The sequence below is a fragment of the Dipodomys ordii genome, unplaced genomic scaffold (assembly GCF_000151885.1).
Source record: "Dipodomys ordii isolate 6190 unplaced genomic scaffold, Dord_2.0 Scaffold138, whole genome shotgun sequence".
Lineage (NCBI taxonomy): Eukaryota > Metazoa > Chordata > Mammalia > Rodentia > Heteromyidae > Dipodomys > Dipodomys ordii.
The window spans coordinates 2,444,643-2,471,582 of NW_012267354.1; the positions used below are offsets into that span (position 1 = coordinate 2,444,643).

The following is a 26,940-nucleotide window of genomic DNA, read 5'->3' on the forward strand; positions in this document are numbered from 1 at the left end:
GTTCAAAGCCAGTCCGGGCAAGAAACTCTGTGAGATTCTAATCTCCCATAAACAAGTCAGAAAAAGCTGGAAGTGGTGTTGTGGCTCATGTGGTAGAATGCTTGCCTTGAACAAAAATGTTTCAGGGATAGCACCCAGGCCTTAAATTCAAGTCCCAGGACCGGCACAAGAACAAAACAAAACAATAAAAACAAACCCCTACCTCATTGCGTGGTATAGTTACCAAAAAATGAACTTAACTGATATAAATTATACTTCAATAAACCTGACAGAATGAAAACACAAATCCCCAAGGACGATGGAGCAGTGGGAGCTGCACAGCTTAACCCACCTCCCATGTGAAAATTTGCAACCCAATTCTTACCCTTCTCTTTCTTAGGTTTCTGAACTTCACAGTCAGGCAGGACCCTCTGTTCCAGAACTACTTTGAGAGAAGCTGTTTCTTCCACCAGCAGCTTATCTTTCTTTCCCTTGTCTGGATCCTAGAGACAATTAGGTACATATAGAGACAATCAGGTATATGTAAATATAATTAGTTGCATGTGGGCTTAGAAAAAGAAAAGACTCGGGCTGGGAATGTGGTCTAGTGGTAGTGCTTACCTAGCAAGCATGAAGCCCTGGGTTCTATTCCTCAGTACCACATACACAGAAGTGGCGCTGTGGCTTAAGTGGTCAAGTGCTAGCCTTGAGCAAATAAGATCAGGGACAGTGCCCAGGCCCTGAGTTCAAGCCCCAGGACTGGTAAAGACAACAACAACAACAAAAAGACCACAACCATAGAAAAGAGAGCAAAGAAATGTCAAGAATCAGGAGCACATTTCATTTCCTCCCAGCAGAGGTCAGGTAGGTTAAAAAAGACCTTCAGAAGATAAATGAACACTCAGACATGTAAGAAATTGAACCCACGCTTAGCTATTCTCTGCCCACTGCTACACTGATGAACACCTGTCTGGCCAGAGATTCCTGCTTCCGTGTAAAAGAGGACATTTGACCCTTACCTCCTGTTGTTCTGTTTCTCCATGTTTCAGCTGTAAATCCTCCAGTACAACAACCAGGTCTTCTGCATTCTCTGGGTGATGCTCCCATACCTGAGACTGGAGCTCCTCAGGCAGGATGGTCAGAAACTGCTCCAGCACCAGCAGCTCCAGGATCTGTTCCTTGGTGTGGGTCTCCGGCTGCAGCCATTGTCGGCAGAGCTCTCTGAGTCGGCACAAAGCCTCTCGGGGTCCTGCAGTTTCTTCATAGCGCAACTGTCTGAATTGTTTGCACAGTGGTTCCTGTCCATCGTCTCTGCTGTTGTTACCTTGCAATGTGAATTCCTGTTTCCAAATAGAGCAGTTATAAAAAAGACTTAAAGGCTGGCACTTCATTTGGGCCTGTAGCTATTTCCTTTGGTACCTTAAACTTTGAGATAACTCTGCACATAGATATGTTGTTAATCATTTTTTATATGTCTATGTAAAAACGGTTAGTATAGGCCGATGTGTGTGTGTGTGTGTGTTTGTGTGTGTGTGTCAGTACTAAGACCTGAACTCAGGGCCTGAGTGTGTTTGCTTAGCTAGCAGTCTATCACTTGTGCCACAACTCCACTTCTGGCTTTTTGTTTTCTAATTGGAAACAAGAGTCTTATGGACTTTTCTACCTGGGCTGGCTTCAAAGTACAGTCCTCAGATGTCAGCTTCTTGAATAGTTAGATTTACAGGAGTGAGCCACTGGCATCTGGCTACCCCTAAATTTACCTAAGCTCTCTCCTTCCCCTTCAAAACTAAGAGCTGGGTGATGGTGGCTCATGCCTGTAACCCTAGCTACTCAGGAGGCTGAGATCTGAGGTACGCAGTTTAAAATCAGCTTGGGTAGGAAAGTCCATGAGACTCCAATAAACCACTCAGAAAAAGCCAAAAGTGGCACTATAGCTCAAGTGGTAGAGTGCTAGCCTTGAGCATACACACACACACACACAAAACTCAGGGAACTCAGAGTTCAAGCCCTAGGACCAGAAAAACAGACAAACAAACAAACAACAAAAACTAAGGACAGATAGGAATAACGAAGGCAGAGTGCTAGTGGCTCATGCCTGAAATCTTTATTCAGGAGGCTGACATCTGAAGATTAAAGTTGAACCCAGTCCAGGCAGATGAATCCAAGAGATTCATATCTGCAACTAACCAGATAAAGACCAGAACTGGAGGCATCAAGTAGTATAGTACTAGTGAAGCAAGAGAGCAAGATCCTGAATTTAAGACCCATTACTGGCATACAAGAGAGAAGAGAGGGAGAGAAATAAAGAGCAGCGGGTGGATAGAAAGAGAATGAGAGAGAGAGAGAGAGAGAGAGAGAGAGAGAGAGAGAGAGAGAGAGAGAGAGAGGTAACTAAGGTATTTTCATGATGCCCAGAACAGCAAGTCTTGCAGGCACACAACCCTGTGATATGAATCTGTTCCCCAAGTAGGAGCAATTATGCCCTGAAGGTGGGAGAACTGAAATGACTTCCTTAAATAATAATGACTTCCTTGGAGCCAGCAAGACTTGCAGAACTAGACTTGGCACAAAGATCACCCAGACTGCAGTTTGTCAAGACTGCTTGATTATAAGTACATGATCATATCTTGTCCCTCTCAACACCAGCTTTTGTCTTTCCCCAGTAAATCCTAAATAGCGTGACAGAATCCTGAAGACAGTGCTCCTCCAGTTTCTCCTCAGTGAGGCCACTCTGAATAATAAGTTTCTTGCTTGCTTCACCACCACACATCTCTGACTGGACACCAAATCTGGTCTGCTGGTATGCTCAGAGTCAGACTTCTGAACCAGGATTCTGGTAGTAGAGCTCCTCTCTCTTCTGATTCAGAGGAGTTAAGAAATGAAAACTCACCAATACTGTTGCCATCCCCAGCTTCAGACTGCTCTCTCTATTTGGAGAACTTTGACCAGATCCTCAAGGATGCTCCTAAAAATAGAATAACAAAAATTACCCAAACAGTTAATACTAGTACCAATAGTAGAAATAATGGCAGTGACCTTTTACCTGGGCTGGCCTCAGCCTCTTATGATCAAGCAATCCTTTCTCAGCTTCCCAAGTGGCTGGGACTATAGAAATGCCCACCATGTCCTGTTTAATGCCAGTATTCTCAATGGAAGTGAAAGGGTCCAAGAAAATAATGATTATGAGCTAGAAAGTTGGTGTGGTGATGATTCGTATGTTAGTTCTGGGCCACTGGATATTGAGATATTTGGTCAAACATTATTCTGGGTATTTCTGTGTGCTTTTGGATGAAACTAATATTTAGACTGAAGAGTGAGTGAAACCTTTTAAGTATTCTTGACTTTATTTTCATCCTGACAGTCTGTTCTCATTCATGAGTTGTCAGCTAAAGATGCTTTAAAATGGAAGTCAAATCATGTCTTTTCTGTTAGGTTTCATTGGCCATCACCATGGCCTCTATTTTGAGACTCCAGATCAGTATTTTGCTTGGCAATCACCTAGCCTACCTACCCCAACTGCCCTTTAGGCCATGACCAATTAGCACATTATCTGGCCCCATCAGTCCAAATAAAGCTAGTCTCCATACCTCAATACCTCTTCAGGTATTTCCCACTAATCCACTGGAAATACCTTCAGCCTGTAAGTGGTTGGTCATCCTTAGCAGGTTTTCCCCCAAATAAACCTGTGTTGGTCTTGAGAGTCTTTTTGCCTATTTTCTATGTTTTTTGAATCTAACTTTTTTTTCTGCTTAAAAATCTTCCAAAGCCAGGCACCACTGGTTCATGCCTGTAATTGTAGTTACTCAGGAGGTTGGGATCTGAGGATCATGGTTCAAAGCCAGCTCAGGCAGCAAAGTCTCTGAGACTTATTTCCAATTAATCATTAAAAAGATAGAAGTAGAGCTGTGGCTCAAGCACTAGAGTTCTGGCCTTGAGTAAAAAAGCTTAGGGACAGCACCCCAGCCTTGAGTTCAAGCTCCAGGACCTGCACAAAAAAAGAGGGGAGGGGAGAGAGAGAGAGAGAGTGTGTGTGTGTGTGTGTGTGAGAGAGAGAGAGAGAGAGAGAGAGAGAGGACAGAAAGAAAGAAAAGGAAGAAAGGTCTTCTAAGGTGCAGGAGGCTGAGATCTGCAGATCGTAGTGAGAAGCCAGTTGGTACAGAAAAGTCTGTGTCAGACTCTTATGTTGAATGAACCAGCAAAAACCCGAAATTGGAGGCTTAGCTCTAGTGGTAAGAACACCAGCCTTTCAAAAAAAAGGTGAGGGAGAGGGACAGTACCTTAGAATTCAATCCCTAGTATCTGCAACAGAGAGAGAGAGAGAGAGAGAGAAAGAGAGAGAGAGAGAGAGAGCTTATAAAATTCACACCAAGAAAGAACTAATTCTATTCTTTACACAACAGAATGTTCACTTTCTACATGCGTAATCTCTCTGCTGTAGTCCTCTCCAGTTACCCTAATTTGCTGCACTCAAATCACTCTGGTCTCGCTGTTATTACTCAAGTGTGACAAGCTTCAGGTTTAGGGCTTTTGCATTGGCCACTTCACTGCCTTGAAATCTCAGGCACTCAAAAGCCATCCAGGAGTTTTCATGTCCCTGTTTTCTGTCACCATTATCTTCTCAGTGGGACCTATCTTTGATATTGGGACCTGTCTAAAATTGTGTTCAATGGAGGTAAAAAATCCAGCAGAAGGCTGTGCCAGTGAACTAGGCTGTCGGCTTTATCCCTTTCACGGGTCCCAGGACTGACCCCTCCTCTCCAGCCGAGAATCCCACTTCCAGTTCTCAGGACCTCAAGATGAGGGAAAGCTGCTCTGCACCCGCGGGAAAGCCACCATTCCCAAACCCGACAGGCCGCGGCTCTGCCCTAACTGAAGCCCACACATCACTCACTCGATTAAAGGCCGGGCTGGAGCAGCCGATGTTCGCAAACCGCGCGTTACCTTTCCTCCGCGGGCCAGATCCCGTCCCCAAGCACTTTGGACTCTAGGACACGACTCCTTGCTGTCCAGCTACGGCCTCCGGGCGAGGGCAAGGTGGTTCCGCCCACCGAGACTCAGCGGCAGGCAATGAGCATGCGCGGGAGTGTGACTTCTGGCCCGTGGCTGTTTTCTTTTCAAAGCTGGGATTTTATTAATTTCAAAACGGGTCAGTTGGATGTTATCACAAATAGCTGTCTTCCCACTTTACTCATACATAAAAGCATCGTATTCTTTGCAGTTAAATCATCAAACACAATGACAAAAGTGTCAAAAGTATTGAAAAGTCATTATTTGAATATTTGGACGGTTTGAAATGACAAAAAAGCCTATTATTGAAGGAGAGAATAATCAAAAATATTTTTGTTTGTAATAAATGTAGGGTACAAGGAGCGAAAAAAAGCATCATATATCAATAGCAAAATCATTTTAGAGCTAGGCCCTGGTAGCTCACACCTGTAATCCTAGCAACTCAGGAGGCTGAGATCACTATTGGGAGTTAGCCTGGGCAGAAAAGTCCAAGAAACCTTTATCTCCAATTAGCCATTAAAAACAAAACAAAGAAAATAAAAAGCCATGCCAGAAATAGAGCTGTGGCTCAATTGACAGAGCATTAGCCTTAAGGAAAAAACAAACAAGGGGCAGTTCCCAGTCCATGAGCTCAAGCCCCAGTACTAGTACTAAATAAATACATTTTTAGAGAAATAATGCCTCTTGACAACCTTATCACTTTTTTTTTTTCTTTTGTCAGTCTGGTCATGGGGCTTGAACTCTGGGCCTGGGCGCTGTCCATCAGCTCTTCAGCTCAAGGCAAATGCTCTACTGCTTGAACCATAGCACCACTTCTGGCTTTCTGGTGATTTATTGGAGATAAGAGTGTCATGGACTTTCCTGCCTGGCTGGCTTTTAACTGCGATTCTCAGATATCAGCCTCCTGAGTAGTTAGGATTACAGGTGTGAGCCACCAGCACTGGTTCACAAACTTTTTACTGTTTTTTTTTTTTTTTTTTTTTGTCCCATCGTGGGGCCTGAACTCTGGGCCTGGGTGCTGTCCCTCAGCTCTTCAGCTCAAGGCTAGCGCTCTACCACTTGAGCCACAGCACCACTTCCGGCTTTTTTCTTTTTGCTTATGTGGTGCTGAGGATGAGGAATCGAACCCAAGGCCTCATACATGTAAGGCAAGCGTTCTACCACTGAGCCACCTTCCCAGCCCTGGTTCACAAACTTTTAAAAAATAGTTTTTCAATAAAATAAACTTATAAATCTGAACTCAGTTTTCTATTTATTAGCTGATAGTTTTGAAATATTATTAAGTAGCACAAGAACAATTATACTATGCCATATGTCCATAAATAAAATGAAAACATAAAAAGTCAAAAACAAGAAGTTCAATTGTAACAAGGAGAGTTGTATTTACTTTTTTCCTTGGGTGTCAAAAGCTTGAAAGTACCTTATAAAAGTTTAACTTAAAATTTTTTTCTTAAGTCAAGCAAATCCACTAACTATACATATTTTATCAATTAGAAACAAGTTTAATTGTGTTTTTTGTTTTTGCCCTTGAAGGGATATCAAGACCCAAACCATTATACTCTTATTCTTTTGCTTCCTTGTTGCCATGATATGAAGTTTTTTCCTGTGTTCTCCATCATGTGTTCTGCCCTGCCCTAGGTGCAAAATGCCCTAGGTCCAATCAACCATGGACTAATATAAGCTAATATAAATGTTTCTTTTTTTTTTTTGTCTGTCATAGAGTTAAACTCTGGGCCTGGGTGCTGTCCCTGAGCTCTTCAGCTCAAGGCTAGTGCCTTACCACTTGAGCCCCAGTGCCACTTCTGGTTTTCTGGTGGTTGTGGACTTTCCTGCCTGGACTGGCTTTGAATGGTGATCCTCAGATCTCAGCCTCCTGAGTAGCTAGGATTACAGGCATGAGCCACTGGTGCCCCAGCTCCCCCCCTTTTTTTTTTGGTCTGGTTGTGGGGCTTGAACTCTGGGCCTGAGCACTGTCCCTCAGCTCTTCAGCTCAAGGCTAGTGCCCTACCACTTGAGCCACAGCGCCACCTCCGGCTTTTTTCTTTTTGCTTATGTGGTGCTGAGGAATCGAACCCAGGGCCTCAGGCATAGCAAGGTAAGCGCTCTACCACTGAACCAACTTCCCAGCCCCCCCCTTTTTTAAAAAAAATTTCAGTATTTTGTTATAGCATAGGAAGCTGAATAGAAAACTTTAATTTTTCCAGCTTTATATATTTTCTTTACTAAGCTGCCGACAGCTAAAGTTTAGAAATAATTACCCTGTGTTGTGGAATTTTTCAAAATTATCACAAGCCAGGTGCCAGTGGCTAATACCTGTAATCCTATCAGTCCTGAGATCTGAGGACTGAAATTTGAAGTCAGCTAAAGCAGACAAATTTGTACCTTTTCCCAAGTGAGAAAGGCAAAGATAACTGTTTTGTTACTATTAAGGAGTCTTTCTAGGATTTGTAGGACAATATAATCATCTCACAGAAAACAAAGTCAATATACAAATAAGAGACGTGTCCAAGACATGTGATAAAGAGCTAATGTTTTATTATTTGAAGAGTTTTTATGATCAAGAAAAAAGACCAATGACCCTATAGAAGACTGAACAAGTTATAATGTGAGTTTACAATAAAAAGACTCCAAAAAATTCATACATAAAAATTCTGTACCTTATTCTTAATTAAAAAAGCAATTTTTACCTAACAGATTAACATAGATTAAAACGCTTTTGGAAAGTAGAGTATCAGTGATGATACTGGTCTGCAAACTTATAAAACTTATTTTAAGAGATAACAGTAATATCTATTAAAAACTGAGAACACAGCTTAAATATGATATTCTTAGGCCTTTCCTGACAGTCATTTGAGGAAAGTTTTGTTTTTAATCTCTACCCTCATATTTTCTTCATAGCACAGTAAAATTTGCAATGATTTGTTAACTTTTAAAACTGTCTTCCAGTAGAATGTACATTTCTATCATGCCAAAGATCAAGGCTAATGTATTCTTTGGTTTATCCCCAGAACTTTTCACACATGTCTTGTTGCTTATGACATAGTGGGCACCTAATCAGTGTTTTTCTTTGACTCAATAATTCCATTTCAAGGTGACCATTTCTCCATTTAGGAGACTTTTGCCACAATAATTCCATTTTATAAAAATATGCTACATATATATTGTCACACATCCACGGAGATTTTCACTACAGTACTGTGTAATAACAAAATAAGAGGAATGTCTCAACTATGCAATAACATGTGGGCCTTCTCAAACAGATAGCAATCCCTATGAAGGACAAAGAATAGATGCAGACCCAAAGCCACAACTTAAAATGTTGTATGTTAAAAATAAGTACTCTTTCTCTTAGCTTCCCCCCAAAACTTGCCTGCTATCTGTATTTTTAAATGTATACTCTTTTTGATCCCCTTACTCTCTTGGTAATCTCATAAGACTCAAAACCTTGGATGAAAGAAGAAAAGCTGGCCACCAGTGGCTCATGCCTGTAATCCTACTGAGAAAGCTGTGGTCTGAGGACTGAGGTTTGAAGCCCAGGCAGGAAAAGTTCTTGATGCTTATCTTCAATTAACCATGGAAGTGGAGCTATGGCTCAAGTGGCAGAATGTTAATCTTGAGCACAAAGGCTTCAGGACCTGAATTCAAGCCCCATGACTGTCACTCAAAATACTAACCCTGCCCCTCCCCCCCACCCCCAACAGGCTAGCTGTGGTGGCTCAGGCCTGTGCTCTGATACTTGCAAAGTGGAGATTGTGATTTGAGGTCAGTGCAGGCAGTAACCCTCTCCATCTCAACCAGTAGCTAGGTGTTGTGGTACATGGTTGTCATCCAGTTACATGGGCAGCATAAATAAGATCCTGATCCAGTCTGGTCAAGTAAAAATTTGAGAACTTCTCCCCAAAACAATCGTAAAATAAAGGCTAGTGGTAAGGCTTAAATGGCAGAATGCCCACCTAATAAGTACAAAAGCCTGAATTCAGCCCTTAACTAGCACAATAAAAATAAAAGTAATTCTCACAACAAACTGTGCTCTATAAACTTGTTACTAAAAGCAAAACGTGTTTTCTGCCATCCCTTTTTATAGATTTTCTTGATAAAGTAGCTTATTCTTACCACAAGACCAGAATCAAGATGGGGTGTTCCCTCATTAAAGCCAAAATGTTTGTATAGAGAAAACACATTTTAAAACTGGTGCCCATAGTTAATGAAAAAACCAATGGAGCCTAATCCGTCTCTACAAACCCTGCAGAAGCAAAGCCTGGTGTCTTTCAGTCATGCTTCCAATTCTCCATCTCTTTGATCAAACTTCCTTGGCTTGATTTCAATTCCATTGTCATTAGAATTACATGTTCAGTAACACTTTCATACTATGAAGCTATGTAAAGTGGAAAAAAGCAGTACCAATTTGTGTTTAGCATGGTAAAATGGCTTATTCCTAAAAATAAAAATATACAGATGTTACAGTTTGGCTTTTATCAGTGTTCTCTAACCCTATTTGGGAATGCTAGCTGTGAAACTGGAGTTAAAGGGTCCCTATATCACCCTGCTCTGAAAAATTTCTAGAAACTTATCCTTTTTCCCTCAGCTCTATGGGGCTTTTGGGTGTCTTGAGCCTTGAAAAAGAGGTATATCCAAGTGAAATATTTTGGGTAGTGTTGAATGAAAAATCTCAGGGTCAGTGAGTTATTAGGTAGCTATCTTCCAGTGACTCTAGGTGGAGCTACTCTAAAGTCCTCTCTAAGTTCTAGTAAGCCAGTCTCTCCACACTAATTCATTCATGTAGTACTTCCTGACCTGGCCTCTTCCACTTAAGCTTTGACAACTCTGTCTTTATGCCTTCTAATATTAGCTTTATCTGATAGTCTAGGTGGCCCTAACCACCTGCTGTTTGGTAGACTCGAGCACTCTGGATCATTTGATTAACTCTCTCTCTCTCTACATATACATACATATATATATATATATATATATATTTATAATTTTTTGGTTGGTCATGGGACTTGAACTCTGGGCCTGGGCTCTGTCCCTCAGCTCTTCAGCTCAAGGCTAGCGCTCTACCACTTGAGCCACAGTGCCACTTCCGGCTTTTTTCTTTTTTGCTTGTGTGGTGCTGAGGAATCGAACCCAGGGCCTCAGGCATGCAAGGCAAGGGCTCTCCCACTGAGCCACCTTCCTAGCCCTATATATTTAGAACATTTCAAAAACCAGTCCTTAGCATACTGGGGACTTACTAACAGTAAGTACAATATCACTGCAAAGCTTTTAAATGTCATCATTTAATAACAGTCTGTTCAAAAAGTCCTGTGCAACGAAGTCCTTACTTGTCATCTTTCCCTTTTGTCTTCCTGTATACCATCTCTCGGAAACTGGCTAGGATCTTATTCTCTCTCTTTCTCCTCTCTTCTTGGTTAAAGGATGCAAGTGCTCTTTTCTCATCAGCACTGTAAATCTGGTTCTCTTTACGAAGTCGTACTGCTTCCATTCTGCGATGCCTGCTACCACTCATGACATAACCTGAGCATTCAAATGCAGCAATCTCTTCACTTGTCAGCCCAATTTCACCTCTTCGTGGGATACGCTTTCCAGCTTTTACATACTCAGCCATAGCTGCCCCTTCACCTGGGAGCAGCGCATGGCCATAATTCAGAGGTTTCTCATCTTGACAGGTATGTATTATAGGTGCTTCTGGACCTATTAAATTTACTGTATCTGAAGTCTTTGACTGTTCGATCCAGATGCCTTCTGACAGTTCCCGTTCTAAAGTTTTACAACTTGTATTGCTGGTTTCTTTTTTACTTCTCTTCTTCTTTTTCTTGGCTTTCTTTGCCTTATGTTTCTTTTTCTTCTCTTTCTTCTTGGCTTTTTTGACTCTCTTTTTATCACGATCAGTACTTGAGTTGGTCTCGGAGTCGGAATCACTGTCGTTATCAGAATACTTCCTGTCTTTTCTTTTGGAGGATTTTTTCTTTTTTGAATGACTGATCTTCCTCTTTTTGTCTTCGGATGTGGAATCCGAACTAACGCTCTTAGGATTCTTGGCTTCATCCTCCACGGGTGTGTGCTCATCGGAATCTGGCTCAGGGAACTTAGGTGACAAACCCCACACCTCAGGCGCTCCCAACTCACCAATCCTCTCTCTCTCTTTCAGCCTCCTTTGTCGGTAGCTCTCTTCCTTTTCCTTCTCGTAGTCGATGGCCCGGTCACCAGCATGGTAGTGGTGGCGGCGGTATGCACCATAGTAGACCGAGGAGGAGGAAGAGGGGAAGGCACAGTCGCGGAGCCCCAAGGGCCTCTCTCCACACCCAGCGCGGCCCACCCGGGAAGAGGCGTGGGCGCTCATCCCGCCACCTCGAGGGGTCTCCTGGAGGTTCTCACCGCTTCGGGAGTAAGGGCAGGAAGTGCCACTCCAAGGGAAGCATCGGGTCTGCACCGAGGACGACGGCAGTGGTGGTGGCGGGCTCTGAGACGAGCTGCGTCCTAAAGCCCGGAGTGTCCTTGGAATAGTGCGACCCTGACACTGGCGCCATGAGCGGCGGCGTCGCAAATGGCGGTTACTACGGCCTCTGGCGAGGGCCCTGACTTTCCCTAGTGCGCAGGCGCATTAGGAAAAAAAAATTCCCGTGCAGGGAGTGATTCCCCTTCCCTTTCCGTCGCGTTTCGAGGTGAGGGCTGAATTCACAGGTGGCTTGGCGGTAGGTGCTCTTCCGAAGTGGTGGAGGGGAAATGTGGACACCGGTTCTCAGTATTAACATTCCCTATGCGGATTTTTTTTTTTTTGTAAACCTATGATCAATAAAGACCCCCTGGAAAAGTCTATAGGAACAGATGATACCAGACATTTTTTTTCCTTCGGTTTGCAGTGGCCAGAACTTGTGCACATGACAGCCCTTCTGGTTTCAGCATCCAGCAGCAACCACTAGTATTGCAGCCCTAAATCACACGATGTATGCTAGTGTAACTTCACTGCTGCTACAACCAACCATCTTCTTGGATTCTCATACTCAGGGAATAAAGTTCACAGATAGAGGATGATATAAAGAATTTACTCCAAACATAACTTTGCTAGCCAGACTGCAGCTGAATTTAAGGGATTTTATCCTTCGGACAGTCAATGACCTATGCAAGTGAGGTGTAGCATAACCAACCAATCAGAATATCCCTGACATAGCATTGTAGCTGTGCCTATTATTTATGATAATTAGGTGTTTTGGAACATGATTCTCATTGGTCAAATCTTGTGACATTCTGAATGATAATTACAGATAACTATGTTCTACAAATTCCTGCCCTTAGGGTTGTGGGAAGGATCATTTAACTTGAGAATGAAGAACTGGAAGGCCTTCTGGAGAAGCTGAGGCAGGATGTTTCCTGCTGGGGTTTTCGAAACAATCTTGTGGTTTTTTTTTTTTTTTCTTCAAAGTTTAGTGTCCATTTGCCAGGGCAGTTATGCCTTCCTCTTTGAGATGCTCTGGATTCTAATATAATAGATTCTCATCTATTCTAATCTAATAGTTACTGAACTATTTAACAGTGTTTGGTCAGGGGATTAGGAAGGGGAGGAGGGTGGAGGTGTCCTGGGACTTGAACTCAAAGCCTAGGTGCTGTTCCTGAGCCTTTTTTGTGCTCAAGGTTAGTGCTCTACCACTAGAGACACAACGCCACTATCAGCTTTTTCTGAGTAGTTTACTGGAGATAAGAGTCTCTTGGAGCTGGACGCAGGAGGCTCACACCTACAATTCTAGCTAGTCAAAGATTTAACCAATCTTTGCTCCGGTTTGAGTATCCGGATATTTTAAAAGCTCTCCACTAATCGGAACGTGACAGAATTTGAAAACTGCTAACTTAACTTGCTTCTCTATTTTACCTATATAGAGTATTGGGATATAGAGATTAGAAATCCAGGATATCCAGGTTCGCTGATTTTGCTAACAACGTTACGTGAGTAGTATTCCTGGTGCAGGTCATACAGACAAAAATATTTCCCAGTATTCATTTGTAGTGCCCTTTGATAGCTGTAATATTAAATTCGTTTTCTTCTTTGTCATTCTTTGAACTTAATAGTTCAAAGTAAAAACTAAGAGCAATATTGGCATGCTATTTTCTGATAACCTTCTGAACATGTATTTTCTCGCTTGTCCATTCCACTTGATAGAACATTTACTAATACTTCAATCCAGCCAAACAACTTGCATTCACTTATAGCTTAAAATCTAGTCACAACGGACTTCTAACAAATCCCAGACCTTCCTTTTATTCTAGGGTAAGATCTAACTTATTGTAAACCACACATCTAAGCACTTTATGTAATGTCCATAATATTATTTAACCATTATTTAATGCCCACAACATCTTTGTTTACAATTGCTACCTTCACTTGTAAATCAGGGAAGTTGGGCACAGATAAACTTTCCCAAATCACTCATCTGGTATTTGGTCAAACCAAGACGGCTTTGTAACATGGTCTGATCACTGAGTTAGATGGTTAGTAGAGGCTGGAATACAAGAAGAAGGAAGCAGGCCAGAATAGGGTCTTTGAGCTAGAGATAAGAGAATTTTTGGAAGTAGACAGCAGTATGACCTGGGTTGCCTAACAAGATGTCATGAGAAATGGAGAGTGGTAAGTTAGAGTAGAGGAATCTCTGGTTACTTTTACATGAACCATCTTAGTAGCTGTAGGGCACTTTACTACCCACATTGTGTTAAAGATTAATGGGAGGCGAGATCTGGAGTCACCAGTGGAAAGGGCTGTCTTTCAAGGAGTTTGGCTCTAAAGGGGAGGAAAGAAAGTGTTAGATTAAGAGTGAAGAGGACAAGAACCAGAAGCAGTCACTTCTGTCTCCAGACAATGGCTTAATGATGGGTATGCTTTTTTTTTTTTTTTTAATGTTGCTGAAATAAAGTTCCTGCCAGAGTTCTGGAGTTTCTGGGTCACTCTACTTTCGAGTTGAATTTTATTGTCAGTTTGATGCTAGCTGTTTAGGCAAGCTTTACAGTAGATAAAAATGGAAGCCCTAGCAGAATCCTTCCAGAACTTGAAGATTTCCTATTTTATTACCCAGGGCCGGTTCCCCCCTCCGCTTCTCCCCCCTCCCCCACCCCCCACCCCTCGCCTTTTCCCTTGCTTGGAAGTAAGGATAGGATCCCTAATGGGTTAATTCGGAGAAGACGATCGAGAGGAGCTTCCTAGAGCGCCCAGGAAGTGGTTTTGGTTCCCACTGAGGTTTCCTGTGCCCCAGCCTCAACTTTGGTCTGTGTCTATTTAGTATTCACTTTTTTACCATCCCGAGGATATCCTTTGGGAGTGTTTATTTTGGGGGTTCAGGATGCATGCAGAGAACTCAGCAAAGACACGGGGAGAGCTGTGCTGCCGCGCCTCAGACGTGTCCTTGGACTCCAGATTTACTGGCAAATAATTCTTCCTCATCTTTCAAGAAGTCTATGAAGATAAACCGCACGCAGCGAGAGGCGGGAAGCTAATAAAGCCTTAGCTCAGGATGGCTGGAGAACCGGGACGACACACAGCACTGGATGCCCACTCTTCAGAGGACCAGATGGAGCTTCTAACTGTGAAGGTGGAGAAGGAGGAATTCTCCGCCTTGGCTGCAGACTCGGGTACACCCTGTAGTCGCGTCCGGGGCCCGGAGTGCTCCCGCCAGCGTTTCCGTGCTTTCGGCTACCCCGAGACCGCAGGCCCCCGAGAGGCGCTGAGCCAGCTGCGGGAGCTCTGCAGACAGTGGCTGCGGCCCGACCTGCGCAGCAAGGAACAGATCCTGGAGCTGCTGGTGCTGGAGCAGTTCCTGACCATCCTGCCAGGGGACCTGCAGGGCTGGGTGCGGGAGCAGCATCCAGAGAGCGGGGAGGAGGTGGTGCTGCTGCTGGAGTATTTGGAGAGGCAGCTGGATGAGCCCCTGCCGCAGGTAGAAAGAACGGGTTTAGTATCTGTGCATCCTGAACTCTCCCAGCGAGGGACATGCCTCTCAGGTCCGGAGTTCTCAGTCTCTTTGTACCCTGAACCTCTTTGGCAGTAAAGCCAAAATACCCTGACCTCCTCAGAATAAAATCTCTAAATACTAGGATAAAAATCTCTAAATACACCCTCAAAATAAGATCCTTAAATATATCAAGGAAACTATGAAAGAGTGCAAAAGGCCGGACAGAAAAGTCTGAAAAGAAATATCTTCAATTACCCCCCACAAAGCCGGAAGTGGAGCGGTGGCTCAAGTGGTGGAGAGCCAGAAGCTCCAGAGGAGTTTGAGCCCTAGTAAGAGTATGCGTGCACACACTCACAAACTGATGCACACACAGATTGAAAAAGAAGTCAGACTTGCTGATATTCAGTTAGCAAAATGCTGAACAAATCTGTGATAGTTATTACACATGTGCTTTTACATTAACATGCCAAATAAAATGGCCCAGTGACAGGTTAAAAACTGGACATTTCGCAGTGATGGTTAGCAAATGATACTTTTTTTGCAATGTGCTGCGAAAACACATGTAATGACTGAGTCTTGCCACTGCTTAGGCCACATTGGTTTGTTGCTTCCATTAATAATGAACTAATTTCTTAGAAACTGATAAAAAAAATAACACTTTTTTTTCTATCCAAGTTCATAGACCACTGGTTTTTGAATCTCTGGTAAAAAATTTTGGATTGGTTTTTAGTTCCTCTGCCTGCTTTTTTAGAAAACATTATAATGGTGACATACAGACATAAGTCAAGTAAAGAGTACATTTCCTTTTGGACAATGTCACCTCTTCCCTCCTCTTCTTCTGCCTGTGTTTTGAGTTTTCTCATTGCAGTTTAGTGTCTTTGTGTACAATCAGAGGACGGAAGACCAGAACCTTCTAACATTGACCAGGAAGCCAAGCTTCTTAGCTCTATTTCACAGAACTCTATAACAGTGAAAAAAAATCCTAAGTCTCAATGCTTTGTAAATGATGTGGTTAAATTCTGAGCTGTCCATAAGAAAGTAATGTGAAAACAAATTTAACTATGAATATCTGAAAGGAAAGCTGCATTTAATGAAGACACACTATATGTCAAGCTCTGTGTTGGGGTGATTTTGCATACTATAATCATATTTACTATTCCTCCAAACCCCATGAGCTAGAAATTAATATGCTTTTTTTTTTGCACATAATAGACTTGGATTCAGGGCCCTGGTGCTATACCTTAGATTTTTTGCTCAAGAGTGGTACTCTACCACTTGAACCACAGCTTCATTTCTGTCTTTTTGATGGATCTTTTGGACTTTCCTGCCCAGGCTGGATTGGAACCATGATCATCAGATCTTAGCTTCCTGGGTAGCTAGGATTACTGGCATGAGCCACTGGTGTATAACTGCTTATTTTTCAAATATCAAGAGATGTCAGTATTCTTTTCAGACTTTAACACCAGTTTCCAAAGGATTTCCTAAGAGAAAAGGTACATAGTGAGGAAGCACACAGTACTGATGTTTGAGAGGACAGCTTCTGTAGTCATTCTGCAGAGCCTGTATGATCTCCCATCATAGTATTTCTACTTATAAGTTGGGTGACTTGAAAAACTTTTTTGTCTGCCATGGGGCTTGAACTCAGCCTGGATAGAAAAACCATCTGATTAAAAAGTTAAATAATTAAACCTTTTTATTTTCTCTAAGTAAACCTGGTCTGATGTCACAAATAAATTCTTTATTTTAATCTTCTCTAATTACTTTTTTAAAAATTGGTCCTGGGGCTTGAACTCCAGGCCTGAGCACAGTCCCTGTGCTCTTCAGCTCAAGGTGAGCACTCTACCTCTTGAGCCACAGGGCCACTTCTGGTTTTCTTGTGGTTAATTGGAGATAAGAGTCTCATGGACTTTCTTGCCCTGACCATGATCCTTAGATCTCAGACTCCAGACTTGGAAAAACTTTTTAAACCAGGTCTCAGTTTCCCAACTGCAAATTTCACATAACAATGGTTTATATCAGCATTGGTGCATTAAATGAGTTAATTTTCATAAAGCTTTTTAGAATCAGTGTCTGGAAAATAAAAAGTAGTAGTACATAGAAAGCATGGAAATATCTGATGACTATATAAAAGCAAATGAATTGCTTTTAGGTCTTAACTGGTGACCTGAGGCAAGAACCACTCTGTTGTAAGGTGGCATTGTTGACACCAGCTGGAAGGTCCCAAAGTAGTCAGTTGCAGCCAATGAGGACTCTGTTCAAGCATGAATCTCTGGGATTGCAGCCCTTAGAAGAAAGAGGTGAGTACTATCTTCTAGTCTGGAGAGCAGACTCCTTTGTCCTTTTTGTGCCTATCCTTATCTGACTCCTCTTAGTTTTTCAGAACCAAAGAGGAAAGCCCACTAATAGCTATGGGAGACATTTAGCCACACAATAAAAACTTTTCTATCCCCTTCTCCCAGCAAAACTTAAGGGAGAAATATAAAGCTTATTTTTTTCCTTTATGTTACATTCATTTCACCATTCCTACAAAGGATTATTCCCCCACTATTTTGTTGTTGGTTCTTTTTTGTTTTACATATCTGCAGGAGCTCACTTGAACTACTTAAGTTCTAGAACTGGAGTTCGGAAGTGATCCGGAACTTTAGAAAACACTCTGTATAAATGTCTCCATACAAATTTACTAACCGAATTTTTATCTTGATTGCACATAACAAGGAGGCTGAAGGCCAGGGCAGATTTCATCCAGAGCTTCTCTTCTTAGTTCCCCAGGTTCCTGGACTTGCTCAGAGAGGAAGTTACAGAGAAGATGCCACAGGAGTATCCAGGTCCACTCTACAGGCCCAGGTGAGCTGAAACCCCTCCTTCTCCCCAATATACCTCACCTTTCATTAGTGTTGGGCTTTAGGTTAAGTTCCTCCCTCCCCAGTACTATTCCACTCTCATCCTAGATTTATATGAGATTTGAGTTTTCTCATCTTACATTGCTTATTGTTGAGTATCCATTTGGCTTTCACTTAACAGGTTTGCCCCTCTATCTTGGAATCTTTTTTTTTTTTTTTGCTTTTCAAATCTTTCCTACCCCAGCTTTTTGGTAGGCCTTTCTTCAGTGGAATTTCTTCAACAAGGGCAGTATTCAGAAAATGTAAATTGAAGGTTTTTTTTTTTTGTTTTTTTATTAGGGTGGTTTAGTGTTTTTTGTTGTTGTTGCTTTTTGTTTTGGTGGTGGAGGGCATGCTGAGGTTTATACATGATAAGCAAATGTTCTACTTAACTTCTTCTGCCTTGTTTTGTTTCTTAAAATATAGTATCTTGGTGAGGATATATTCACATATCTCACTTTGGGGAGTGATTATGAGCAAGTGGTACTAGATGGGGTTCCTTATTGTTTTAGGGATTGCTGAAAATGGAAGATGTGGCCCTGAGCCTTTCCTCTGGATGGATGTGGCAGGATTCATCTCAGATGAACCTCCTCAGAGATGCGAGACAGGAGAACTGTGGCAGCCTGGTTTCCCAGGGTAAGACTGCTGGGCACTGATTTCACTTAAGGTATCATTTTCTCCTTTGTTGTATTAGAAGCTAATGGAAGCTTAGTACATCAGAATCTATTTGAAGCTTATTTTGATTCACCATTTCTGAACCCTTGTTAAGGACCAGCTGTGTAATCAGCTACTTAAAACCCCTGATTTGCCAGGCACTGGTGTCTTATGCCTGTAATCCTAGCCACTCAGGAGGCTGAGATCTGAAGATCATGCTTCAAAGCCAGCTCAGACAGGAAAGTCCTGGAGACTCTTTCCTCCAGTTATCCAGCAAAAAGTCAGAAGTGGAGTGGCTCAAGTGGTAGAGCACTAGCCTTGAAGGAAAAAGCTAAGAAACATGGCCCATCCCTGAGTTCAAACGCCAGTACTGGCACAAGCATGTGCAGGTGCATGTGCACACATGCACACACGTGCACACTCACACACACACACACAAATGTAAAACAAACAAACAAAAACCCTTGACTCTTGCTTTCTTTTCTAACATAATAGTATTCTAGTCCATTTAAGTGATACGAAGTAGAAATAGCTTGTAACAATGGCCTGGCTTGTTGTAAGGTATATTAAGTAAGCAAGTTTCATTAGGTAACCGATGAAGAGAACACCATGTGCTATTCAGGAAGGAAAAGAAGTTTATTTACTGAACTGCTGCCCCGACTGTGCATAGTGGAGAGGCATGGCTGAAAAGGAAGGGGTGACCCACCCCTGGGCCAGAATTTATCTAGGCCAGGGACAGGAAGAGGTGTGGCCAGGTGGGGGAAAAGTGTGGCTACACTGGATCCAGATGTGACCTCAGGGTCTGGGACCCTCTTAAGGTCAGATGGAAGACATGTGACCAGAGGTGGCTGAGGATTTAACCTAGCAGGAGGGGAAGGTGAGTGCTTCCAGGTCTGCCAGTTACCTAGGTAACAGATAGTGGGCAGAAGCTTAAGCAAGAGGTAGGGAGGTGTCACTGTGCAGATCTTACACTTATTACTAGATGCTCCCTTTAAATTTCTAGTTCTGTCAGAGAGAGGAAGTTGATGAGCCTCTTCAGGAAATGGGCCATGAACTCATAGAGTATAAAAGTTAGTGATGACTTTAGACATTGACTGTAGATCCTGGCATTGGAGGTGAGAACGCAGAGGCACAGAGGGTTATCTGACTGCTTAGAGGTCACACAGCTGATTGGTGGCATGATGGGGGCTTCAGTTCAGAACTTTCTATTCTGATGCTGATTCTATTCGGGGATCCTACCTCCGCTGGGAATAGTGACAACAGCTTGAATCATCCATCAGTGACCAATTTCTTAGTCCCCACTTTCTCCATTTCTTCTACAAGGTCTCAACCCTCTTATGTCTTTGTTTAGTGTCTCCACCTGCTCAGCCCTTTTAGTATCTAAGTATGGGTGTATGGCTCTGCCTCATTATTCTTATCACTTGCAGACCCAACCACATGTATCTCTCTTTAGCTTAGTCTTTGAATCTCACCACCTTCCTTCCATTCCTTCATTTCCCAGTTCTAGACTTGGTCTAGTGTCCCTACTCTCACTTTCAGGCTTCTTTTATTTCCCTTTACCATCCTTATTTTTCAGCACTTAAATCTTCATCATGGCTTCTGAAACCACTGTGATTTCTTATTTCCTTGCTCTTTATCACAGATTTTTCTTTCATTGCAGGATGTAATTGACAATCCCTGACGTTTGTGGTTCCAGGTCAAGAAATGCAGATTAAGACCAGTGTTGAGACTGCAGTTAGAGAATATTCAGAACAGGAGCGTAGGCAGATACCACGCTGCGAGGGGGAAGACATTCCACAGGCTCCTCCAGATGCAAAAGCTGGTGAGCATGAGAGCAAGTTACAAAGAAAACAAAAAAGTGCCACAGAGAATAGGCGGCACCATTGCTGTGACTGTGGAAAGAGTTTTGCTCAGAGTTCAGGCCTGAGCAAGCACAGGAGAATCCACACTGGCGAGAAACCCTATGAGTGTGAAGACTGTGGGAAGACCTTCATTGGGAGCTCTGCCCTTGTCATTCATCAGCGAGTTCACACTGGTGAGAAGCCATATGAGTGTGAAGAATGTGGCAAGGTCTTCAGTCACAGCTCAAATCTTATCAAACACCAGAGAACCCACACTGGGGAGAAGCCCTATGAGTGCGATGACTGCGGGAAAACCTTCAGCCAGAGCTGCAGCCTCCTTGAGCATCACAAAATTCACACTGGGGAGAAGCCATACCCATGCACCATGTGTGGCAAAGCCTTTAGGAGGAATTCACATCTCTTGAGACATCAGAGGATCCATACTGGGGCTAGACATGTTCGGGAGCCTGACTGGGAAGGTGAAGGTAGACTCGAAGGCCAGTGGGAAAATACTGAAACTCCTGTGTCTTATAAATGTAGTGAATGTGAAAGAAGTTTTACTCGGAATAGAAGCCTTATTGAACATCTAAAAATCCACACTGGTGAGAAACCCTACCAGTGTGACACATGTGGAAAAGGCTTTACACGAACTTCTTACCTGGCTCAACATCAGAGAAGCCATGTAGGGAAAAAGCTTCTGTCACAGTGACCTGTCCCATGTCTATCAAACTTGGTGTCCATTTGTCATTGAATTGAAGCTATCAAGGAGCCTTTATTGGACACAGAAGTTATGGGGCTGGGGTCATACCACTATACACCTTCAGGTGTTAGACAATAGACTCTGGCTGAGATGGAGTATGTTCTGTGTTCTAGAAGGTGACTGGATCAAATTAAAAGACCACAGAAGTGTTTTATTCCTATTCATTTGACTTAACTGACCTCCCAGAATAGCTACTTGTCCTCAACCAGCACTTGTTTTCTCCTGGATGGGTGGCTCTTGATTTGAGGGTTGCTGCTTTTATAGTTTAATTTGACCACAATAAATTCTTCATGAGTTGGTCAGATCCGTGAAGTCTTTTATCCCTTATTGTGCCTTGTGCTAATTTACTAAAGATACCAGTGAAATGACTTTTATTACTCTGAAAAAGTCTGTCTTTAGATTTCTGAGGAATTGCTACCTAAGATCATTTGTGTTTGTGTCTGAATAAACTATTATGTCTATTTACATTACATCTCCTATGCAAGTGTGCATGGTAGGAAAATATTTGGTTAAAATGTGTAGTTCTCTTATGTTTTGTGTTCTATGAAGTCAATTAGTGTATTTGTGTCATGTATATAGTGTTGCTAGAGTTTGGGGTGGGAAAATATATAGTTCATGAGGATGGTTAGAATGCCTTAAACATATTTTTAATTATTATGATATTGGGAGATTACTTATTATACGCTTTAGGGGAATTTTTTTCACAGTCAGGTAAATAAAAATCAATTTATTGTCATATCAAAATGATTATGAGGGCTGGGAAGGTGGCTCAGTGGTAAGAGCGCTTGCCTTGCATGCCTAAGGCCCTGGGTTCGATTCCTCAGCACTACATAAGCAAAAAAAAAAAACAAGCCAGAAGTGGCGCTGTGGCTCAAGTGGTAGAGCGCTAGCCTTGAGCTGAAGAGCTGAGGGACAGCGCCCAGGCCCAGAGTTCAGGCCCCACGACCAGACCCCCCCCCCAAAAAAAAATCAAAATGATTATGACTTTTGATGTAAATTCTATATTGTTTAACATCTTGTTTGTTACATTTTACATACTTTAGGCCTATCCAAGTTCCAGAACACGGTTTGTAACCCTCTCCTTCAATGTATATCCAGCTACATCAAGGGTTATAAACTTCCTCTAGGTCAGAAGATTCACACCAAATGTGTGTGTGTGTGTGTGTGTGTGTGTGTGTGTGTGTGTGTATAATTATTCATGACTTCCAAACTGTCCTGTGGGTGGGGAATAGGAAAATTGAGTTAGTGACAGGTTTCTCAAGTGTGTATGGTAGGAGAGAATATATTTGTTTGGAAACTCTCTGAGATAATTCTCAGTGAAAAGGAACCCAAACTATGTAAATGTGAAGTCAAGACTCAAAGCTGTGAAATAAGACTTTTGTGGAATCTGCTATTTATCATTCGAATTACCTATGTCCTTCAAAGATCAGTAACTTCTTTTTAGGTGCTTGAGTGCACAATTCCAGCTCCCTGCTTTGCCAGACTCTATGGATGGATTCTGTTCTAGTGGAATCCCTGACCAAGTTGCTTTGCTTTGCTTTGTTTTCTCCTGGTGCCCAACGTAGTGTTTGTTCTTAGGTACTCTTTCTGGATTCCTGCTTTGAAGTACTATGATCTGACTAGGAACTTAAAATCAAAGGGATTATGGGTGTTGGTGTTTCATGCTTGAAATTCTAGCTACTCAAGAGGCTGATATCTAAGGATTGTGGTTCAAAGCCAGCCTGGGCAGGAAAGTCCATCAGACTCTTCTTTTCAATTAACCACCAAAAAGAGGCAGAAGTGGAGCTGTGGCTCAAGTAGTAGAGTGCTAGCCTTGAGCACAAAAGCTCAAGGTCAGCACCATCCTCGAGTTCAAGACCCAGGACTTGTGCACACACACCAAAATAAAAAACAAATAAACCAAAAATTCAAACAAAGGGCTCTCCCTTCAACAATTCCCTAAAAGCTTTCAATATGCTCTCATTATGCTCCCATTCCAGTCCAATTTAAAACTTTAACTTTCCAAAGTTCTGTTGACTATACTTTCTTTTTCTAGCCTTTAAAGTTTCCTTTTAAACTAGCCTATTTTCTTCTAAACTAGCTTGACTATTTCCACAAAGCTAACCATCTGTTCTCTCCTTAAACTTTAAACTACCTAAATACTTCCTAATAGTGCCTATCTTAAATAATCAAACTCAGCTGGACACCTGTAGCTCACACCTGTAATTCTAGCTCAGGAGGATGACTTCTGAGGATTGCAGTTCAAAGCCAGCCTGGGCAGGAAAGTCTGTGAGACTCTGATTTTCGATTAACCACCAGAAAATCAGAAGTTGTCCAGTGGCTCAAAGTAGTAGAGCACTAGCCTTGAGTGAAAAAGCCAGGCCCCAAGTCCAAGCCCCACAACTGAAAAATAAACAAAAATCAAACTCATTACTGACAAGTTCTGTCCATTTTTCCTTTGGTGCTTGTTTCTGATATTATATAAAGAGATTTATATGAAAGCCTTTTACACCAAAAAGCATTATGAAAGCATAACTAAATGAGATTAATTATTGATCCCTGTATCTCCTCTCACTTTTTGGTATCTAAAATCTTCTCTGTAGGAAAGAGAAATACTGTAGAAAAGTACTTTTGATGCTTATTATGTTAACAGCAGAAGGGCCAGAACTAAGTACGTGTGTGTGTGTGCACGCACAAGCACATATGCACACATGCCTATAACCTTAGGCTTAAGCTTTAATATAGTAAGGTTGATAAGACGAACATGGGAAAGGCAACATAACAATAAATTCCCTGTGAGTGGAAACAGGTCTGTAGAAGTGCAGAGGAAGAAACTTAACTGCTGTGAGCCATTATTTTCACACAAACAGGGTGATCTGTTAGAGATCTGAAAAGATTGCAGTGACTTTGTCAAATTCAGAAAATAAGGCAAGTTAGAAGAGATAGGTACATTATAGGGATTTTTTGTACCAGGGTAGGAAATTTAAATTTTATTCAGTAAACACTGGAAAGCACTGAATTTTAGGATCAAAATATTTTCTAGGATCTAGGATATGACTCTCGATAGAACACCTGCTTAGGTTGCACAAGGCTTTGGTTTGAACAAAATGTTAGCAAAAAATTGGCAGTATTGTATAATTTCAAATAAAAAATAATTTTGCTGATAGTCTTTCGCTATCACACTTTTGCATAAAACTAGTTTATTTATAAAAGAGTGAATTATAAAAGAGGCTTACAGCCTAGTGAGGTGGTCCAATGAATTATTTTCAAGTGAAATTAGATCCAATAAATTGCTTCATCAAGAAATGGGATTCCTGCCTTTGGAAGTACCTTTTGGCCTCTACTTTCATTATCAGGTGCTCATCACCTACCTCAGGAGCTAGAACATCAGGGATAAAACCTTCTTTGAATCTGTATTCATTCTGATTTCCAATAGCTGGCATTATACTTCAAGACATATCCTTGAAGGCTCCCTCCTCAGCAATAAAAATAATCGAAATGTGGCAATAACTGATGATAGAACCGATAACATAAGCAATTATCATAGATCCTAAAGTTTTAAAGTGATTTAGTAGTCAAAGACTAGAAATAATAGAAAAATACTGAGCCAGGCATGCTGGCACACATCTATTATAGCTCTACTAGTTGGGAGATAGAGACTATTTGGGAATCGATCACAATTCCAGACCAGCCTAAACTGTTTCAAAAGCAAAACAAAACACCACTAAGAACAAAAGGACTGGAGGTGTGAATCCCTATACACCCACAAAGAAAGAAAACAAAGATATGACAGCATAACATACAAATAGTATACGTAGACTTTCAAGTTATTGTGACATGGGTTTTACATTAGTTCTTTCATTGATTGTGTCATCTTCTTATATTGTTTCAAATTGCAGTCTGTGTAAATGAAATAGAAAGAATATCTTGTAAAACTCATGGAGGGGTTGGGAGTACAGTTTAGTGGTAGAGTGCTTGCCTAGTATGTGTGAGACCCTGGGTTAAACCTATAGCAAAGAAAGAGGGGAGGGGAGGGAAGGAAAATTCCTTTGTTTAATAGTTGATGCACATTACTCCAAATTTCTATATAAATAGTTTGAACTCAGTGGGTTGTGCTGGCACACTCACAATCCTATCACTTAGGAGGGTAAGACAGAGAAATGGGAAGTTCAAAGTCAGCCTGGGCTATATAGCCTGGAAATAAAAAGAATGTTGAACTCATAAAACCAAATTAGAAAATGAAATTAGAAAGCACTGTGCTTGTTCTTAACTAAATGAACAAACAAACGTTTATTGAAATCTTGACTTTCTTAGGCTTCAAAACAACCACTTAAGGCTGGTATTATTTTTGCCAAGACAGGGGTCTGTAGAACCTCACAGTTGCTTTAAACATTAGCATGAGTCGGGTACTGGTGGCTCAAGCCTGTAATCCTAGCTACTCAGGAGATCTGAGGATCATGGTTCAAAGAGCCCAGGCAGGAAAGTCCATGAGACTCTTATCTCCAATAAACCACTAGAAAGCTGGAATCAGTGTGTGGCTTAAGTGGTAGAGCGCTTGCCTTGAGCTGAAGAGTGCAGGGACAGCGCCCAGGCCCAGAGTTCAAGCCACACGACTTACCAAACAACAACAACAACAACAAAACATTAGCATGGAGTGTAGTGGCCTGTAACTGTAGCCCCAGCTACTCTTGGAGTTGAAGCAGATTCTTTCAAGCCAGGGATTAGAGAAGAGCCTGGGCAATAGTGTGAGATCCTGTATCAAAAATAAGAAAATAATTATCATAGGAGATATTAATGAAAAACCAAATCAGGGATAAGGCTTATGAATAAAAATAATACAATTATCAATTAATAATTAATGAAGTTTGAGATACATCATTTTGTGTATATAACTCTATGGAATTAAAATTGCAACAGTTACTTTAGGTTGGTTGGGCAAAACTTTTCAAAAGTCCTCAATTGACTCATTCTTCCCTTAGTTGGGAATAGCTGCTGAGCAAATTTATGAGGGAGGGAAACTTTGGTGTGGGAATGAACCAGGAATCAAATAAATCAAACAAATTGAAGTTGGAAGCTGGAATCAGTAAGGATTTAATTGAAGGTGATGGGGAGTTTAGAATAGCTTAACTGGATGGTGAATAAGGAATTAACTCCCTAAGGGGAAAAGTACCCATTGTTTAGGATTCTTGGAGTAAGAAGAAAAGAACTCAGATCCCGACGAGGATGGGATTCGAACCCACGCGTGCAGAGCACAATGGATTAGCAGTCCATCGCCTTAACCACTCGGCCACCTCGTCACATGGGCTTCTTGTCAACTTGATCTGTTCCACCCTACAAGGCTTCCAGGCACTTCTTGTTTTAAAACGTTTAATAGCCCTTCCCTTGCTTAATCATCACCATCACTGTCTGAGTCAGGCGTCACACAGTGCATTTACAATCACCGCAAAACTTTAGTGAATTCATTTGGCAAGTACTTAACAGGTTGAGCCAGTGTCCAGCATACTTTGAAGGAAGCAAAGTCCTCCTAACGCAGCGCTAGCAGATGCCTAGCAGAGGCCCCAATGATAAAGGGAACCCTCACCTCATTTTTCTGCAGCTTCATTTGCATTCTGCATTGGAAGTCGATTTTCCTGTTTTGGCGATCAGAACTCCTCACGTTTTCCCGGTTTCTGAGAGCCTCTGGAAACGTCACTCAGATTCTTTTTTCTTTTGCTTCTGTAATATGCTAGGACCCCCCCCCCCCCCCCCCCCCTTTTTTTTTTTTTGTTAGCTTTTTCTTCGACTTGGCCATTGACCAGTCTATGTAATAAATCAGCAGCAAGTGTGAACATGTTTTGAAAAGAAACCGTGAACTGAAATCACCCTAATGGGCTAATCTGACTTTGGTCAGGACAGTGGAAAAGGCAGTC

At 42.0% G+C, this 26,940-nt stretch overlaps 3 protein-coding genes and 1 non-coding gene across 5 annotated transcripts; 1 reads left to right on the forward strand and 3 right to left on the reverse strand.

Moving 5' to 3' along the window:
• Nucleotides 1–203: 203 nt before the first annotated feature.
• Zscan26 (zinc finger and SCAN domain containing 26) lies at nt 204–4,913 on the reverse strand. Its single transcript, XM_013031165.1, has 5 exons — nt 4,871–4,913; nt 2,870–2,944; nt 999–1,319; nt 365–482; nt 204–265 (listed from the first exon to the last, which is right to left on the reverse strand). The coding sequence occupies exons 2-5, from the start codon at nt 2,882–2,884 to the stop codon at nt 204–206; spliced, it is 516 nt and encodes a 171-aa protein (XP_012886619.1). The 5' UTR covers nt 2,885–2,944; nt 4,871–4,913.
• A 5,390-nt stretch (nt 4,914–10,303) lies between these two features.
• Nkapl (NFKB activating protein-like) lies at nt 10,304–14,410 on the reverse strand. Its single transcript, XM_013031166.1, has 2 exons — nt 14,338–14,410; nt 10,304–11,571 (listed from the first exon to the last, which is right to left on the reverse strand). The coding sequence occupies exons 1-2, from the start codon at nt 14,408–14,410 to the stop codon at nt 10,304–10,306; spliced, it is 1,341 nt and encodes a 446-aa protein (XP_012886620.1).
• Nucleotides 14,411–14,444: 34 nt separating this feature from the next.
• LOC105996978 (zinc finger protein with KRAB and SCAN domains 4-like) lies at nt 14,445–21,356 on the forward strand. 2 transcript variants are annotated; one of them, XM_013031241.1, is made up of 5 exons: nt 14,445–14,903; nt 17,068–17,215; nt 17,680–17,762; nt 18,310–18,433; nt 20,148–21,356. In XM_013031241.1, exons 1-5 carry the CDS (start codon nt 14,481–14,483, stop codon nt 20,999–21,001), a joined length of 1,632 nt encoding a protein of 543 aa, XP_012886695.1. In that variant the 5' UTR covers nt 14,445–14,480; the 3' UTR covers nt 21,002–21,356. The 2 variants fall into 2 exon arrangements, with proteins under 2 accessions (XP_012886695.1, XP_012886696.1); XM_013031242.1 differs by lacking the exons at nt 17,680–17,762; nt 18,310–18,433.
• Nucleotides 21,357–26,246: 4,890 nt separating this feature from the next.
• Nucleotides 26,247–26,328, reverse strand: Trnas-gcu. The gene has a single exon. It is a non-coding gene; the product is annotated as a tRNA-Ser (tRNA).
• Between the last annotated feature and the right edge of the window lie 612 nt (nt 26,329–26,940).